Consider the following 16687-nt stretch of genomic DNA (forward strand, 5'->3'; position numbering starts at 1 on the left):
GAATCGTTTCTTCTCTACTCTCGAGAGCAAAGTGTTGCTAAATTTGTTTATGGAAGATTTCATGACAAAAAATACATTCTTCGAATGGTTGCACGATCTGAAGGAGTATGTTAGATGTCACATGGCGATACTTAGCGATGCATCGAATATCGATTGTGAGATTTTTACATCGTCAGCAGAAGTGAAATCTGGAGGTATAAACGCGCTTTTTGCTTCTACCTCAAAAGAGCAAACCGATGGAATATCCCAATATATTACAAAATACTGGAAAATGATCATCTGTACACCGTAGGAACTCCGAAAGGACAAACTGGACATCAGTTGATTCGTCTAGATGTGTATGATATTCACGATATTAAAAATAAGGAAAAAAATCAATGGTGGAAATATGCAAAATTGCGAACACAATTTTTTATATCTTCCCCCAGAGATCGTAAGCAGCAAATGGTGAATCAGCTTTTGGATTGTGTAGCTGACGATTTGATAAAAGTACCATCAGTAACGAAGGAAAGAAAAAATGTTTATTATTAAAAATATATATATGAGAGAGGGACAACCGTTCCACATATGATAATCACATGTTATATTCTTATCATATATCTATTCATATCTTATTTCACTTTTTTAATTGCGATTGTACCGAGAGAGAGCGAGATACACATCCTGAGTGAGACATGATAAAAGGGACGCACCACACGATTACCTCATTTAGTTTGATGTAATCGTTCGTGGTGATATATCACGACGTTCATCGTTATGGTGCCAACATTTGTCGATTTGCAAGGTATATCTCTTGTTTATTTTACAAATATGTTTAGTATTTGTTAAATCATTGTGTATGTTTTTTTCATTAAGGATTTCTCGTGGATAAGCGATTTGTTGTCAAGGAGGTAGCAGTTCTAAAGAATGGGAGCGAATTGACATACTACATTTTTACATGCTCAATGCCATGGCGTTTTCTGACGAAAGCTGATCAATCACATGCCTCATGGGTGATGACACATCATCACGGATTGCGGTGGAATAATGGGATGGTACCATATCGTACGGCGCAGCGTTTGATTTCAGAAGCTGTTGGTAGAGAAAGTAGGGCAATTGTATATGTGAAGGGATTTGAAAAAAAGGGGGTGGTTACTAGATATTTTGAACAATGATGACATTATAGTGGAAACGATCGATGCGCATTACGGTGAGATTGAATCGCTTAAAACTTTAGACGCTACCAATACGTATCGGTGTGGAAGACACAGTAAATGTTGCGCGTTACAGAATGTGTTAAAACTATTTAATCAGTGGACGCGATTTCAAAGCAAGTAATAGTATACTTTTATATCTTTATTTTATATATAAACAAGTAATACCTTTATATCTTTTTATATATACTCGATGTACGAGTATGTGCTTATTATAGCGTGCATTTTATTAAAATTAAAAGAAAAATTTAAATCGATAGATTTCTTTTCGTTACACATATCCTGAGTGTATGTATGTATGTGTAAAGATACCACATCCTTTGAATATGATAAGATGCGTCATGGTTGTCTATTTTTTATGTATATCCTTTATTTGTAATATGTATTAGATAAGATGGAGGGGGGTTCTGGTTTTTGATATTTCCGACGATGGAACGATATATAATATAACTGCGTACGGGGTAAGGTCCTTTTTACATTGAGTTTTGGAACGCTTAATATGTCAAGCGATAACATTTGAGAGTACAAACAGCTAATAACAAGTATAACGTATCTTCGTACGATCCTTCGGAACCCTCGATGTACCTCATGTACTTCGACGTGAATAATTTGTACGGTTGGGCGATGTCCGAATCCTTACCGTACGGAGAATTTCAATGGGTCGACGACATCGAGCGCTTTGACGTAATGTCTGTGTCGTCAGACTCCGTTATCGGTTATATTCTGGAAGTCGATCTTGCGTATCCACAAAGCGTTCATGACGCTCATGTTGATCTTCCATTTTGCCCCACTCGCGAACGACCTCCCGGAAAACGGAATATTAAACTGCTGGCCACTCTTTACAATAAGGAGCGCTATGTCGTGTACTATCGCAATCTGCAGCAATGTATTCATCATGGTCTCCACGTCACAAAAATTTACCGTATATTACAATTCGCCCAATCCCCATGGCTTCGCGGATATATCGAACTTAATACGAGATTTAGAATGCTCGCGAATAACGAATTCGAGAAGAATCTTTACAAATTGATGAACAATGCGGTATTTGGAAAAACGATGGAGAACGTACGCGATCATGTTGACATTCGACTTATAACGCGTTGGGATGGGAAATATGATGCGGAAGTGATGATAGCGAAACCGAATTTTCACAGTAGAAGTATTTTTTCAGAAAATCTAGTTGCTGTGGAATTGCGCAAACTCGAGGTAAAAATGAATAAACCGATATACGTAGGTATGTGCATTCTCGAAATAGCTAAGTTGCGTCTATACGAATTTCACTATGAGTACATAATACCATTGTATCGCGAATATCGCGATACATGTAAGATTTTGTACACGGACACTGACAGCTTGATTTATCTTCTGGAGTGTGAGAATGTATACGAGGACATCAAGCGTGATATCGCGAGATTCGACACAAGTGATTATCCTGAGAGAAACGTGTATGATATTCCACGCGTTAATAATAAAATACTCGGTTTGATGAAAGATGAAAATTGTGGTGCGATTATGACGGAATTCATTGGACTCGGAGCGAAGATGTACGCGTTGAGAGTGATCGGAAAGAGCGATACGAAGAGAATAAAGGGTGTCAAGAAAAACGTAGTCGCGAAAACTTTCGACAATTATGTGCGATGTTTGAACGATGTAACGGTACAGTCGAGACGTCAGTCATGCATACGATCGACATTGCACGAGGTCTACACGGTGTCTGAATTGAAGCTTGTTCTTAGTCCGTACGATGATAAGCGGTACGTCGTACCCGAATCGGTCACTACTTTACCTTGGGGACATTATAAAATACCTCTGTAATGTATTGTATTTTTTATTGTAATAAAATAAAATAAAAAGTTATAATACATCCGTTTTATCCATCCAAGAATTATGTGAACTGTCCATTCCTAACTATTTTACATACACTTTATTTCCTCGTTTGCGTAGTATTTTTTCCACGAGATAAACGTCAGGATTAGAGACTCGCTGTAATTCATATTCGTAGAATCCACCAGCTATCGGCTTCCCTTGATAATCTTTCAGTAGATACGTTGCAGGATTCGTACGTTGTGTTTTAACGATGTAGAAAATCTCGGTGGATAACCCTTTTCAAAAATTGTCTTGAATTTACTAATTCGTACTGGATCGCCTATCTTGAACCTCGTTGGAGCGGCAATTTTTACATGACTGTATACCGTTGACAAGAGTCGTTTTGCAACGGTGGATGTTACGTCTATTGGTCGCATCCCAATGGTTCGATGTTTACGATGATTATAATCTGATAATAGACGCGGTAGTTCGTCGATCCATTTGTACGAGCCGTTTAACGTGAACGTTTTCCACATGTTATTCTTGAGTGTACGGTTGAATCATTCCACCACCGACGCTTTCATCACTGAATACGTAGAATAATGATTTATGTTGTATCTCTTAACAATGTTTTTCTGCACAGTAGCGTTGTAAAATTTCTTTCCTTGATCCGTCTGCAGGTTTCGTGGGTATCGTTCGTCCTCACGAAATATTGTAGATAACGCTGCGGCCACATCGTTTCCGTTCTTGCTCTTGAGTGGTATAGCCCATGCGTATTTACTCAAAACATCGATAACTGTTAAAATGTAATTGTAACCTTTGTTGAATCGTGCGTAAGGACGCATCTCGACCACGTCGGCTTGCCATAAATCATCGCGACCGTGCACCACGACGCGACGACGTGGAAAATTTCTTTGCGCGGGTGCGTGGAGTTCTTTCACGAGTTTTCGTTTCTCGATACTCATCTCTCTCTGTTATGATAGGAAACGAGCTTTGCACGTATCTTTTGAACTTTTCTAGATGCGTTTAAATACCTAGACATCTCGTTCAGAAGTCGAATCTCGTTCTCGTTACACACATTCGTCGATATTGTTTACGCAGATCACTTACACCGTGATGCAACATCTTAATATCATCAAATATGTTTTGAAGCGCCTGCGTGAACGTATCTTTCCCTATCGTTTTAAACGATTCCTCCAATGTCTCTTTCGTCACTATATTAAGCATTTGTTGACGCAAATCAGTTACACCTCGATGAATCTCGTTGGACACTTTCATCAATAATGCATTTACACTATTTGAGACTTCCTCCACGTTGTTTCGCACTTTTTCCACATCGTTCGAGATATCTTTCTGCGTATCCCGAAGCGCGCGTACGATCATATCTCTCCCGGTCGTTTTGAACGATTTCTCCAATATCTCGTTAGTTACTACATTTTTCATTCGTGCAGTTACATCTCGAGTCAGATGTGTGACAGCGTCGGATACTTTTTTTTCCATATCACTATACACTTTTAAACTATCTTTTTGCATATCCTGAAGCGCGCGTACGATTATATTTCTTCCCGTCGTTTTAAACGATTTCTCTAACGTCTCCTTCGTCACCGTATTATTCATTTGTTGACGTAGATCAGTTACACCTCGTTGAATTTCATTAGTCTCCAACATTTCTTTCGTCGCTATATTATGCAATTGTTGACGCAGATCAGTTACACCACGCTGAATCATCTCTTTCGTCACCATATTAAGCATTTGTTGACGCAGATCAGTTACAAGGGGTGATCCCGATTGACCACGTTTCGATTGGACACCACCAATCACCGGTGCTTAGGAGCTTTGTAGTCTCAAGCGCTGCGAGTGGCTCGTGTCCAATTGAGCCGTGTCCAACTGGGTGCCACCCGTTTCGAACGTCGCTATATTACGCAATTGTTGACGCAGATCAGTTACACTACGCTGAATCTCGTTGGACACTTTCGTCGATAGCGCGCTTACATTTCTCGAGACCTCCTCCACCAGTGATGGGAGCTGGCAAGAATTTGTCTGCTCTAGGAAACTTTATGCGCATGCGTAAAATGACGTAGGAGCTCGATCTAATGACGGAGCAATACGGAATACGGGTGCTTTTGGGGCTCCTGTACATCTTAGTGACCAACCGTCCCAAATTAGACGGGGCAATCTCAAATTTTAACACTTTATCCCGCTTTACAACGCATTCCAAATTTTTTCCTAAATTAAGGTTATAGTAATGAATTGTTCCTCTTTTAACCTCTTAGATACTGTACGTCATTATAGTGGCTTTCGCGAATGCTATCTCTCTGAACGATTATATTATTTTTTTAAAACCCTTTACATAAAAATATATATAAAAATTTATTATTATTCATGAACACTGTAACGTCCGATGCGTCTACAATATAGCGCCCCGTCCGTTTACCAAGCGAGCGCGAGCACGGAATATAGCGAACTAATTCGTTGTGTGGGTATAATATGTGCCGACTATAAGCGCGTTCAGCTATAGGCCAAGCCACCGAAATCGTTGCGATCGAACGCCGCGCACACTGCGCCTGCGCCAAAGTATAAATGCTGAAAACGATGCAAGAATTCACTTTTACGAGAAAACACCATTAACACGAAGTAGGGAATAATTAAGGTAACAACCGACCTCGACGCAGCTGCAGGGAAAAACCGCAGATCTGCGGAAAGACTATAAAAACGCATAACGCCAACGCAATGCATCGCCGCGCAACCACGAATGCACCCACCAGTCACAAAAGGGCCCTGCATACGAACGAAATCATCGCAAATAAAACCAAAGCGCACACAATTCAGAAAAGGCCTTAAATAAACATCAAATTCCACGCGCACAAAGAATAGAAGGATCCAGAACGATACAAGAAACTTATGATGAAAAAACGCGCAAGAAACAAATGCAAGCCCTGCCGCAACGGGCTGCGGTACACGATAGCCAAACGCGCCAATACAAATCTCGCGACCCCCGCAGTAGGATAAAACGCGCGATCTAATTAAAACCCTATTATCATTATAATAAATCATAAATTACACAATCAGCACGTAATAGTGATTTCGCAACAGCACGTGGACAAGAACATCCCCTTGCCGCGAGGGGCCACGAAATAAACAGTATATAAAGCAGAGCGTTCAGAGACAAGCGTCCTTATTTCTTCCCCAAATCTATAACGGTAAGCACTCCTAGTGCTTTAAGTAGCGCTCCGGATTTTCCGTATTTCCCACAGAAATCCAGCCTCGATCGTGCGCCAACCACGGCGTCTGACGGGCTACCTCCTCACCTGGTTTCGACAGCGCTGTCCATAGCGACGCCGAAACTAACTTCCAGCGAAACTCTAAACGAGCGCCTTCTACGGTGTCGAGGCCTCCGCACTCCTACCCTCTCTTTCCAACCACCATACTCTCACACGTTTTTTTGGGCATAAATGCCACAGAAGAAACGTCCGCGTGGGAAGCGAGGAGGCTGGCGTTCATATGAAAAAGCTCCAGCGGGAGCTCCTCGTCGGAGGAACTTTTAAACCGTCAGAGCATTGGACGGAGGACTTCGGAGGGTCCGTGAAGGTCGCCACCGTCGCGTTGACCCCGCCGGACCGCCTCGAAGATTCCGAGTCTCCCTTAGATAGGGTCGACAACAGGGAACCAGCAAGCTCCGCACCTCCACCGCCGCGACCTGCACCCTCTCGGTCCCCATCGCACGTGGCGCCCGTCCGTAAGCCCACCAGGCCCACGCTAATTACCACCAAACCTCGCGTCATAAACCACGCATCTTGTAGCGTCAAAATTAAAATAATGAAACCTTAATCATAGATCTTTACTTCATTTCTCTGCCCTTAAGGCCCTATATCCTTCCCTGTTCCCGTACGCACTGACACCAGAGAGCGTAGATAGAGAGAAGCGAGTGATGAACATCACAGCAGCCCGAGGAGAGACATTTAAATATCTTCATAAACTCCTCGTACACTTTCGTGTATCACGGGCGCTCTATCTGACAATTCCTCTGAAGTCTCTAATATTATTCCTCCCAGTGCATAACCAGGGAACACGGAAGAATAAAAACGAGTCAAGAATAACAAGATATCTCGCTAACAGAACGATAATATCTCAATACGTGCCTATACCAAGGCACTGGAGACAGCAGCCTGCCCCACGCGTAAACACACGCCGAAAACGAAATTCGCCGAAGTTAAGGCTTCACCTTGCGCGCCTCGCCCCGCGCTCGCGCTCCCACGACTTAGTGTGACTCCTCGAGGGCGCTCCGAGAAACCAAACACGCGATTCAGGACGTCACAAACACACTATGTTTCTTTAATAAAAACTTCCTTTTCTCTCTACAATTTTCTTAACATCGTTATTAGGGGTCTTATAGTACCATACAATGTATACGTCAGTTAAGGCTGCTCAGCTTTACGCATGCGCACACAGTTTCTTAGAGCAGACGAATTCTTGCCAGCTCCCATCACTGTCCTCCACGTTGTTTCGCACTTTTTCTACATCGTTTGAGATATCTTTCTGCGTATCCCGAAGCGCGCGTACGATCATATCTGTCCCCATCGTTTCGAACGATTTCTTCAATGTCGCGTTAGTCACTACATTTTTCATTCGTACAGTTACATCTCGAGTCAAACGTTGAATCTCTTCCACGTTTCTTCGCACCTTCCCCATATCGCTCCTTATCGCTCCACATGATTCCTCGATCTCGTTTCGCGTATCTCGAAGCATGCGTTCAACGTAGCTTTTGTTTACCGCGTCGGTATCGAACTCCGGCGCGGCCACGTGTTCTATTTTTCGTTTCTTCGCGTCGTAATGATCTGGATTCAAACAAAGCCCATTGTTGTATACATAATTTCGTAAAGTTTCCATCGACGATCGCGGCTTTTCGATTTCGTCTCTCCCCATAGGCATACCAAATTTATTCACAGACATCGTATCAAGTTCGCGCGAAACTGTGGCGGTTTTCATCAAAACTATTCACTTTATAATTAAACTCAGTTTCGCTCAGTTCTTCTTTCCATTTCGCGACGCAATTGTAAAATAGTTTTTTCCAACTCTTCATTCGTCGTCATACCTTGAAGTCGTTCTTTGAACGAATTCTCCAATATCTCATTAGTCACTACATTTTTCATTTGTGCAGTTACACTTCGATTCAGATACTTAATCTCTTCCACGTTTCTTCGCATTTTCTCCATATCGTTACGCACTTCCTGTACATCTCTCCTTGTCATTCTAAACAATTCCTCGATCTCGTTTCGCGTACCTCGAAGCGTGCGTTCGACGTAGCTTTTGTTTACCGCGTCGGTGTCGAACTCCGGCGCGGCCACATGTTCTATTTTTCGTTCCTTCGCGTCGTAATGATCCGGATTCAGACAGAGCCCACTGTCGTGTACGTAATTCCGTAACGATTCTATCAACGATCGCGATTTTTCGATTTTATCGCTATCGTCTCTCCTCAGAGGCATACCAAATTTATACACAGACATCGTATCGAGTTCGCGCGAAAACTGTCACAATTTTTATTACAACGATTCAATTTATAATTAATCCAGCTTCGCGAAGTTCTTCGATTATCGACAAAATTTCATTGTCGTGAGCGTTATTATCCGCTCGACGAGAAGCATCGAGCAATTGAAGACGATCCACCAACTCGTTGGGATCGTCGCAATGAACGTAATCTATTTCATTGTCAGTCAATCTCACAGCGGATGATATATTTGTCTTTATACCTGAGCCAATACTCGTGCCACTGACACTCCTTATAATTAAGAGCGAAGCAATAATGTTTTTGTATTTGTGTCCCTTGTTACTCTAGGTATTCTAGCGTTATTGTCACGTCTGTGAGCATTCGTCGTCAATAATATATGTTTGTACGTTTGTTTATCATTCTCGGTGTAGATAGCGTCGTTTGGAATCTTCTTGAAGATCAGCTCGTATAGACCCGGTGTACCTTTGTATCTCTCTCCATCTATGATTATAGTGTCGTCCGTATTCACATCAAATTTTTTATTACCCAACATCGTGCCGTTTTCAACGAAATAAACACCGTAGACAAGATCGATTTCATTTCTCGCGTTACCAATTAAAAGAGTATTCACATATACTTGTCCTAACGGTCCTAATTGACTTTACAATCTCTGACGACCTTAAGGAGTGTTCAACGCCTGTCTGACAGACGTTTCAAGTGATGGATTATCACCGGTTTCAAAAACTTCTTCGTCCTGCGAGTTAAAAGGAATTACTTGTTTTTGTTGTTGTGATTCTATTGGTGTGGAATGAATTATGGATGAATCAGGCATGACGTTTGATCGTTTCTTATTTATTCGTTCGTTCCATGGAAGACGCTGGGGAGTAATTTGTTTTGGAATTGCATCATTATCATCATCGTCGCCGTCGTTGTCATCATCTTCCTCATCATCATTGTACTCACGTTTATTCTTTCGCTTACTCTTCATAAACTTAGTTTCAACTGGTTTACCTTCGCGTGCAGTGTTTCCAGCGATTTGTTTCAACGGTTCGATAATAGGTTTTAATTGTTTCTTCAGAACGATCTCCTTCTCCACTATACCAGTCTTCAATGCTCTGTGTTTCTTACGAATCGACGCGCGTGTCTTCGCGATCAATTTCACCGTTCTCTCCCGTTCGGAGAGACTTTTCGTTCCAACCATGGGTGCTTTCCAGCAAGGACACAATCAAACACAGTGTAACACAGTGAATCGTTTCATCCTTGTTTAACGTAAGCAAACAACAAGGACGTATGATTCACTGTGTTACACTGTGTCTGACTGTGTCCCTTGCTGGAAAGCACCCCATGTTATCGTAACGTTAAAGAAGTTTTTTTGCTCACGAGTTTTTTTTACAAAAACACTACAGATAATTTTTTTCACACTACAGCGAAATCGTTGAATCCTCGTCTATATCTACCGTTGCGTAATAGCCGTATCACACTAGCGACTCGCGGCTGCGACTGCGATTGCGACTGCGATTGCGACTTTTCCTCGACCAATCAGGAAGCAGCGACCAGCGACGGCGACTCGCGACTACTATTTGGTTGGCCGTCCATTTTTCCGAATCGCAATCGCAGTCGCAACCAATTATATGGCGTCTGTATTGTCACGTGATGCTTGTAAATGGTTTGAAACTGAAGCAGATACACGTAGTAAATATACACAATGTCAAAACAATTTAATAAAGAGCTAGATTACCGCTTAATTGACTTTGTGGAATCCAAACCCCTTCTTTGGGATTGCACGAGTGATATTTACAAACGAAGTGACTTAAAAAACGCATCATGGGACGATATAGCCAAGCAATTGGGTCCAAATTTCACAGGTACGTCTCACAATGAGAGGAAATAAATAGTACTAATTTATATCAATTATTTACAGTTTATTAATTCCTTAAACATTTAAAATTAAAAAATTACAATTAAAATAAAAGTTAAAATTTGAGGTTATATAGGTTAAAATATTTAATTAGAGAGAGAGAGAGAGAGAGAGAGAGAGATTAAAGTATTTATTAAGTTTTTTATTGATATTGTTACAGGTCTTATGGTGTCACAGCGTTTCAAAAATATAAAAGATACATTTTTAAGAAATTTAAAAACTATGAAAGAGTCAAAGCGTAGTGGAACTGGCACAGATAACATATATAAGCCCAAGTGGCATATGTTTGAGAGATTAATGTTTCTCAAAAAAACTTGTGCTCAGGCAAATTCAGTTTCAAATATTCCCTCTATGCAATTAGATGCTGTAACATCGAACTCAATAGTCAACTCTTTACAATCTTGTGATATAGTGGTGGAAGATTCTATATCTAATGATATATCTTCTTATAATATTTATTATGACGAAGCATCACAGGTAAGTCATTTAAGAATCACTTTCATTGTAATTAGCTTTCTTTTACGTTCTTTTTTTTTACATTCGATGAATGAATATTTCTATCTTAGAAAATAAGAGTGTGGAAATTAATTGTCTATAATATTTTTCAGGCAATATCTCAGAGCTCACATAGTGACTTTGAAGGAGTAAGTGCAATTACAAATACATCACTTGAGATGGGTCCGCCACCTAAATTTCCTTCAGAATCTGTTACTACACCTTGTTGCATTACTATGCAACTACATTAAGAAAAAGAGGCCCCTCAACAACAAATAGAGAATGTCAATGCAACTACCAGAAAGCGACCATCAGAAAATCAATTATTCTCTAAAAGAGGATCAAAACAGAAAACGCCAAGTACATTAATGACAGAGGCTGTAGAGGTTCTAAAACAATTTTGTACATCAGATCCACCTTCTTCAGCCTCATCCTCTCAGATCGAAACTGTTACTGATACAGCTCATACCCTGGCACTATTTGTAGAAACCAGGCTTCGTTCATTGCCTTTTGAGATCCGAAAAGAATGTGAAAACGAAATTATGAAAGTGTTAACTAAGTATTAACAAGAGTTTTAAATCTAATTTTTATTTTTTTAAATATTTTTTTTATCAGATAAGTACTAACAAGGGTTCTAAATCACATTATATTTGTGTTTCTTTTTAAATTTTTATATTCGTTATTATGAATGTCTAATTTTGGTGTTACATATTTTGTTCCTACATATATCTAAAGATAAAATAGTATCAACAAATTATTTAATAAAAAATGAAAATTTATTTATGCGCTACGTTATGTTGTAACAAATAAATTTTATTTTACTTAATTGCCGCCGGCAAAACAAGTTTCATTTTATTTAATTATACAGGATGTAACAGAGCGGTCACTTTCTTACACTCTGTATAATTACAAAGGATTCTGTGTGTGCGAATAAACATTTTTGTGGAAACAAATTTGCGCTGTATTCTTAATTTCTTTAAATGAAGATATGTACATACATATACAAGAAAATTAGAATATATGTAAAAAAAAATATTAAAAACTTATTTTAAGTAAACTAAAAAGAGATTACAAACTTTCTAGCCATTTTAGCTGATAAGTTAATTTCAATGATCAATTGCTCTGTCTTGCCATGGTACCGTCCCTACATCAATGAAATATTTACATCATATTTCTCGTAATGCTAAAGCGTGATTAGCATGACGATAGCCTCTTGGATTTTGAAACCCTACTAAACCCTGAATTTGTTCATTTCTCCAGTCACCAGGGAAAATACTTCCTCCTAGCTCATCTTCTGTATCTATATATGATGGTGGTGTGTACATGGCACGGCTAACAACATCAGTCCGAAGCATATTATGTAGACAGCATATAGCTATTATAATATCACAGGCATCATCTGGATCGTATCTCATTGGAGATCTAAAAATTTGAAAACGACTGGCCATGACACCAAATGCATTTTCAGAGTGTCCTCTGGCACGAGAATGTCTACAATCATATCAAAGAAAAAAATTAAATTTCTCTCTCTCTCTCTCTTCTGTACCTTTTTAAGTTTTCTTTCTTAAAAATTATCTTCGCAAGAATATTCAAGAGATTTCGTATTATTCTTTTTTCAAAAATAAAATTCACCTGTAGTTGAAAATTCTTCTCTCTTCTACCAGAACATTGTTCTTTAGGGGGAAAGGTATAAGTACATTTTCAGATAATATAAAACCTTCATCGCCTACGATGACAAATGGAAAATTGTTATCAGTGCCTGGTAGAGGACTTGGTTGAGGAATTTTCAGTTCATTTCTTTCTAACAAGTTCTTGAATGTGCTTTTGTTCCATATTCCTTTATCAGACACTCTTCCATTTGTACCGACATCGATATAAATAAATCTCAGTTGAGCGTCAACGACAGCAAGTAAGACAACACTAAACGTGTCTTTATAATTATAATACAAAGACCCAGACTTCAAGGGTGGATCAATGCGACAATATTTTCCATCTATGACGCCAAGGCAATGTAAAAAATTCCACCTATTTTCAAAGTCGTAAGCCACTACTTTCCATTCCTCTTCAGAATTAGGAATTTTTAGATATAAAGGTTCAAGAATAATTCTTAGAGCATGACATGTATCTTTTATTATATTTGAAATAGTGCTTTGCCCTAGCCTAAAATTCATAGATAGAGATTCCTGAGTTTCACCTATAAAATAAACAAAAATTTTAAATCTTTCAACTTATATATACATCATAAAATATTATAAGGTACAGATATAAAAAAATCTTACCTGTTGCCAAGTGACGCAATGTCACTGATAACCTCTCTGAAGGTGAAATGCTTTCTCTAAGATGTGTGTCACGTTTCTGAATTAAAGGCGTTAGCTTAATAACAAGATTTTCAAACATCTCTGTACTCATTCGAAGGCATCTATGCAAAAAGAAAAATAAGAACTAAAATAGTAAACAAGGTGGTATTTTCACGAAAAAAATAAAAAATGCATGGAAAATAATTTCTAAAAATTATGTTTAGTCTATTTACCTTCGAAATTTATTTGGATCCTCCAACTGCAACTCTAAAAAAAGATTATGATGGCAACCTTTTTTCTTCCTCCTAGCCACCCATGGTTTCACCCAGATTTTTCTGCGAGGAAGAGTTTCGTAATATTCACAAATAGTTATGAACGTTAAAAGTGCACATATCTTCTTTCTTTTTTTCAATCTTTGCAAAATTGTATTCATTGTATTGAAATCCCAGAAAAGACAAACTGAACGTGATGAAAGTGAGCGGCAACCGCAATCACATGATTGAAATATAGCCAATCGCAGTCGTAGTCGCAACCGCGAATCGCTAAAGTGTGATTGAAATACAACCAATCGCAGTCGCAGTCGCAATCGCAGTCGCAGCCGCGAGTCGCTAGTGTGATACGGCTATAATGCGCTATCTTTGTCTATTACCACAAAACCGTATTTACGTTGCCAACATAAATAGCACAACGTGCAAAAATTCTCATACGATATATCAGTATCATGTTTACGTGATCGTTATAAATGTGTTTCAAATTGGTACCATCCTGTTTGAATAGTATTAAAAAATTTGCATTACCACGTATCAGATGTTTCAGTATTTTTGCATACGTCTGACAGAGATAAAAACAATCGATGTTCGTATGTCAAGCCATAGAAAAATATTCTCTAATAGTATTCTGATTATCACAGGCCACATCATCGAATACAAATATTGAATTGGGAAGTGCCTCCTTTGGTGGTATGACGTCACGACTGTTGGAAAATGCGTAGTAGCCGATACCATTTATCGATTCGAGCAGTTCTTCCAAATATCGATATTTCGGTTGAAAGAGAGTTTTCGAATACACGTACACGTTTTCGAAACGTACACCGTGTGGACTTTCTATCAAACTTATCAAAGCGTTCGTTTTCCCACAATTGGACGGTCCACAGATGATGCAACGAATTGTATTCGGTAGTAGAGGGCCGTGTCTACGAATCTCTCCATCGGACATGAGTCGTGTCTTGTGGTCGAGATTCGACACTCCTATCGTTCGTGATTGTCGTACGAATCGCATTTACTCACGTAACGCGCGTGGACAATGTAGCGCGAGTGAGTTTTTCAACACTATTTATATACCCGAGCAAGCGGTCGATTCACACAGTTTACTGTAAAAAGCGGATCGTTGTTGTTATCACAAAAATGTTTTTCTTACTGACAAATAAGCGTGAGATTCTTGATTTTACCGCCGAGCAATTGCAGTACATACCGAAGATTCTTCTTCTACAGGAATTTGAGAATTACGTGGAGATACTGTGGGATCAATTACCTAACCATTTAAAAACGGATCCTGAAGTGAAACGCTGTCGTCCGTGTTTAGAGCATTACAATCGTCCGTGGTAACGAACACACATAGACGGTCCACCACCACTTATCAAAGATTGCGACATACCAGGAGTGTAAGTTGAAGCTTGCCGGTTTTTGTAGTAGGTGTCGCTAGCAGGATGTAGGCATTTCTATGATTTGACATATATACGATTTTGTTCTATGGATATTAACCTCCAAAATACCGAAGTTTCATTCCGTCAAAATAATAGCGCCATAGTCGTTTATATCAATAAATATGTCGAGTTTCGTTCCAAATAAAGAGCATTTGCGGCATTCGTTGCTTTTCTTATTTCATCAAAAGAAAAAAGCAGCTGAAGCACATCGTTTGCTAGTAGAAACTTATGGTGAACATGCTCCAGTGATTAGAACGTGTGAGACATGGTTTCGTAAATTTAAAAGTGGTGATTTCGATTTGAAAGACAATGAACATCCTGGTGCAGCGAAAAGGTTTGAAGACGAGGATTTGCAGGTGTTGTTGGATGAAGACCCAACCCAATCACAACAAAAATTGGTAGAAACACTTAATGTGTCCCGAGTAGCAATTTGCCAACGTTTACAAGCCATGGGAAAGATCCAGAAGTATGGAAAATGGGTGCCACACGCATTGAACGACAGGCAAATGGAAAATCGAAAAACCGTTTGTGAAATGCTGCTTCAACGGTTCGAAAGGAAGTCTTTTTTGCATCGGATTGTCACGGGAGACGAAAAATGGATTTATTATGAGAACCCGAAGCGAAAAAAATCATGGCTTTCACCTGGTGAAGCCGGCCCATCCACTGCAAAGCCCAATCGCTTTGGCCGTAAGACAATGCTCTGTGTTTGGTGGGACCAGGATGGTGTGGTGTACCACGAGCTATTAAAACCTGGTGAAACGGTAAATACGGCTCGCTACCGACAACAAATTATTAATTTGAATTATGCATTGATCGAAAAACGACCGGAATGGGCCCGAAGACATGGCAAAGTTATTTTGCAACATGACAACGCGCCGTCTCATGCCGCTAAACCCGTGAAGGACACATTAAAAACACTTAATTGGGAAATATTATCGCACCCGCCGTACTCTCCAGACCTCGCTCCGTCCGACTTCCACCTTTTCGCATCGATGGGGCACTCACTTGCAGAGCAGCACTTCGCCAATTTTGAAGAAGTCGAAAAATGGCTCGTCGAATGGTTTTCCTCGAAAGAGAAAAAATTTTTTTGGAATGGTATCCATAATTTGCCTAAAAGATGGGCGAAATGTGTAGAATCAAATGGTCAATACTTTGAATAAAAATATTTTGAGATTCCCCTGAAAATTATGTGTTTTCTTTAACGAAAAAACCGGCAAATTTCAACTTACACTCCTGGTATGTCGCCGTCGTATGAGATAAAATAGTGTGGAGAGGAATGATTTCTGGTACGGGTTTACTCAACAAGACAATAAACGCGCTTCCGTTTGAAGTACATATACCTGGTTATCAATCTTGTGGACCCGGTACTCTTCTCGTGAAAAGACTAGCGCGTGGTGATCGAGGTATAAATCGATTAGACGCGGCGTGTCGCGAACATGATATCGTCTATTCGTAAAGTAACGATCTCGCCGATCGTCACATTGCCGATCGAGTTCTCGCCGAAAGAGCACGCGAACGTATAACAGCGAGTGATTCAACGTTTGGTGAGAAAGCTGCCGCAACCGCTGTATGGGCAGCCATGAAAGCAAAAACGAAATTAGGGATGGATATGAAAAGAAGAAAGAGAACGAAAAGGAAGAGAAGTAGTAATACTGTAGCGGTTCTAACTCAGGTCCTCCGAGGGGAGTGTGGGGCGCGGGGGGTACTTGATGGCGCGCGGGGAAGGCGCAGGGGGTACTCGTAGGCGCGAAACAGGAGGGGGGGAGGCGCTGGAAGGACCCGGCGTTATCG

General features: G+C 40.0%; 4 protein-coding genes across 4 annotated transcripts; 3 read left to right on the plus strand and 1 right to left on the minus strand.

The window, feature by feature from the left end:
• Positions 1-756: 756 nt before the first annotated feature.
• LOC108770380 (uncharacterized) lies at positions 757-1257 on the plus strand. The gene is made up of 2 exons (XM_018521946.1): positions 757-784; positions 856-1257. The coding sequence occupies exons 1-2, from the start codon at positions 757-759 to the stop codon at positions 1152-1154; spliced, it is 327 nt and encodes a 108-aa protein (XP_018377448.1). The 3' UTR covers positions 1155-1257.
• A 515-nt stretch (positions 1258-1772) lies between these two features.
• On the plus strand, positions 1773-3008 carry LOC108770377 (uncharacterized). The gene has a single exon (XM_018521943.1). The coding sequence runs from the start codon at positions 1773-1775 to the stop codon at positions 3006-3008; it is 1236 nt and encodes a 411-aa protein (XP_018377445.1).
• A 7678-nt stretch (positions 3009-10686) lies between these two features.
• LOC108770379 (uncharacterized) lies at positions 10687-11428 on the plus strand. The gene is made up of 2 exons (XM_018521945.1): positions 10687-10879; positions 11011-11428. The coding sequence occupies exons 1-2, from the start codon at positions 10700-10702 to the stop codon at positions 11146-11148; spliced, it is 318 nt and encodes a 105-aa protein (XP_018377447.1). The 5' UTR covers positions 10687-10699; the 3' UTR covers positions 11149-11428.
• Positions 11429-11946: 518 nt separating this feature from the next.
• LOC108770378 (uncharacterized) lies at positions 11947-13627 on the minus strand. The gene is made up of 4 exons (XM_018521944.1): positions 13428-13627; positions 13177-13316; positions 12530-13091; positions 11947-12388 (listed from the first exon to the last, which is right to left on the minus strand). Exons 1-4 carry the CDS (start codon positions 13625-13627, stop codon positions 12064-12066), a joined length of 1227 nt encoding a protein of 408 aa, XP_018377446.1. The 3' UTR covers positions 11947-12063.
• Positions 13628-16687: the final 3060 nt, after the last annotated feature.

This window comes from Trachymyrmex cornetzi, unplaced genomic scaffold (assembly GCF_001594075.2).
Source record: "Trachymyrmex cornetzi isolate Tcor2-1 unplaced genomic scaffold, Tcor1.1 scaffold1267, whole genome shotgun sequence".
NCBI classification, from domain to species: Eukaryota; Metazoa; Arthropoda; class Insecta; order Hymenoptera; family Formicidae; genus Trachymyrmex; species Trachymyrmex cornetzi.

What these genes read in the sequence shown, in the direction of transcription:
- LOC108770379 (XM_018521945.1), top strand. Translation starts at nt 10,700, where the DNA reads ATGTTTCTCAAAAAAACTTGTGCTCAGGCAAATTCAGTTTCAAATATT. An exon ending in ATTATGACGAAGCATCACAG is followed by an intron (nt 10,880 to 11,010) that starts GTAAGTCATTTA and finishes AATATTTTTCAG; the next exon opens with GCAATATCTCAGAGCTCACA.
- LOC108770377 (XM_018521943.1), top strand. Translation starts at nt 1,773, where the DNA reads ATGTACCTCATGTACTTCGACGTGAATAATTTGTACGGTTGGGCGATG.
- LOC108770378 (XM_018521944.1), bottom strand. Translation starts at nt 13,627, where the DNA reads ATGAATACAATTTTGCAAAGATTGAAAAAAAGAAAGAAGATATGTGCA. An exon ending in GATCCAAATAAATTTCGAAG is followed by an intron (nt 13,317 to 13,427) that starts GTAAATAGACTA and finishes CTTTTTGCATAG; the next exon opens with ATGCCTTCGAATGAGTACAG. An exon ending in AGAAGAATTTTCAACTACAG is followed by an intron (nt 12,389 to 12,529) that starts GTGAATTTTATT and finishes ATATGATTGTAG; the next exon opens with ACATTCTCGTGCCAGAGGAC.
- LOC108770380 (XM_018521946.1), top strand. Translation starts at nt 757, where the DNA reads ATGGTGCCAACATTTGTCGATTTGCAAG. An exon ending in AACATTTGTCGATTTGCAAG is followed by an intron (nt 785 to 855) that starts GTATATCTCTTG and finishes TTTTTCATTAAG; the next exon opens with GATTTCTCGTGGATAAGCGA.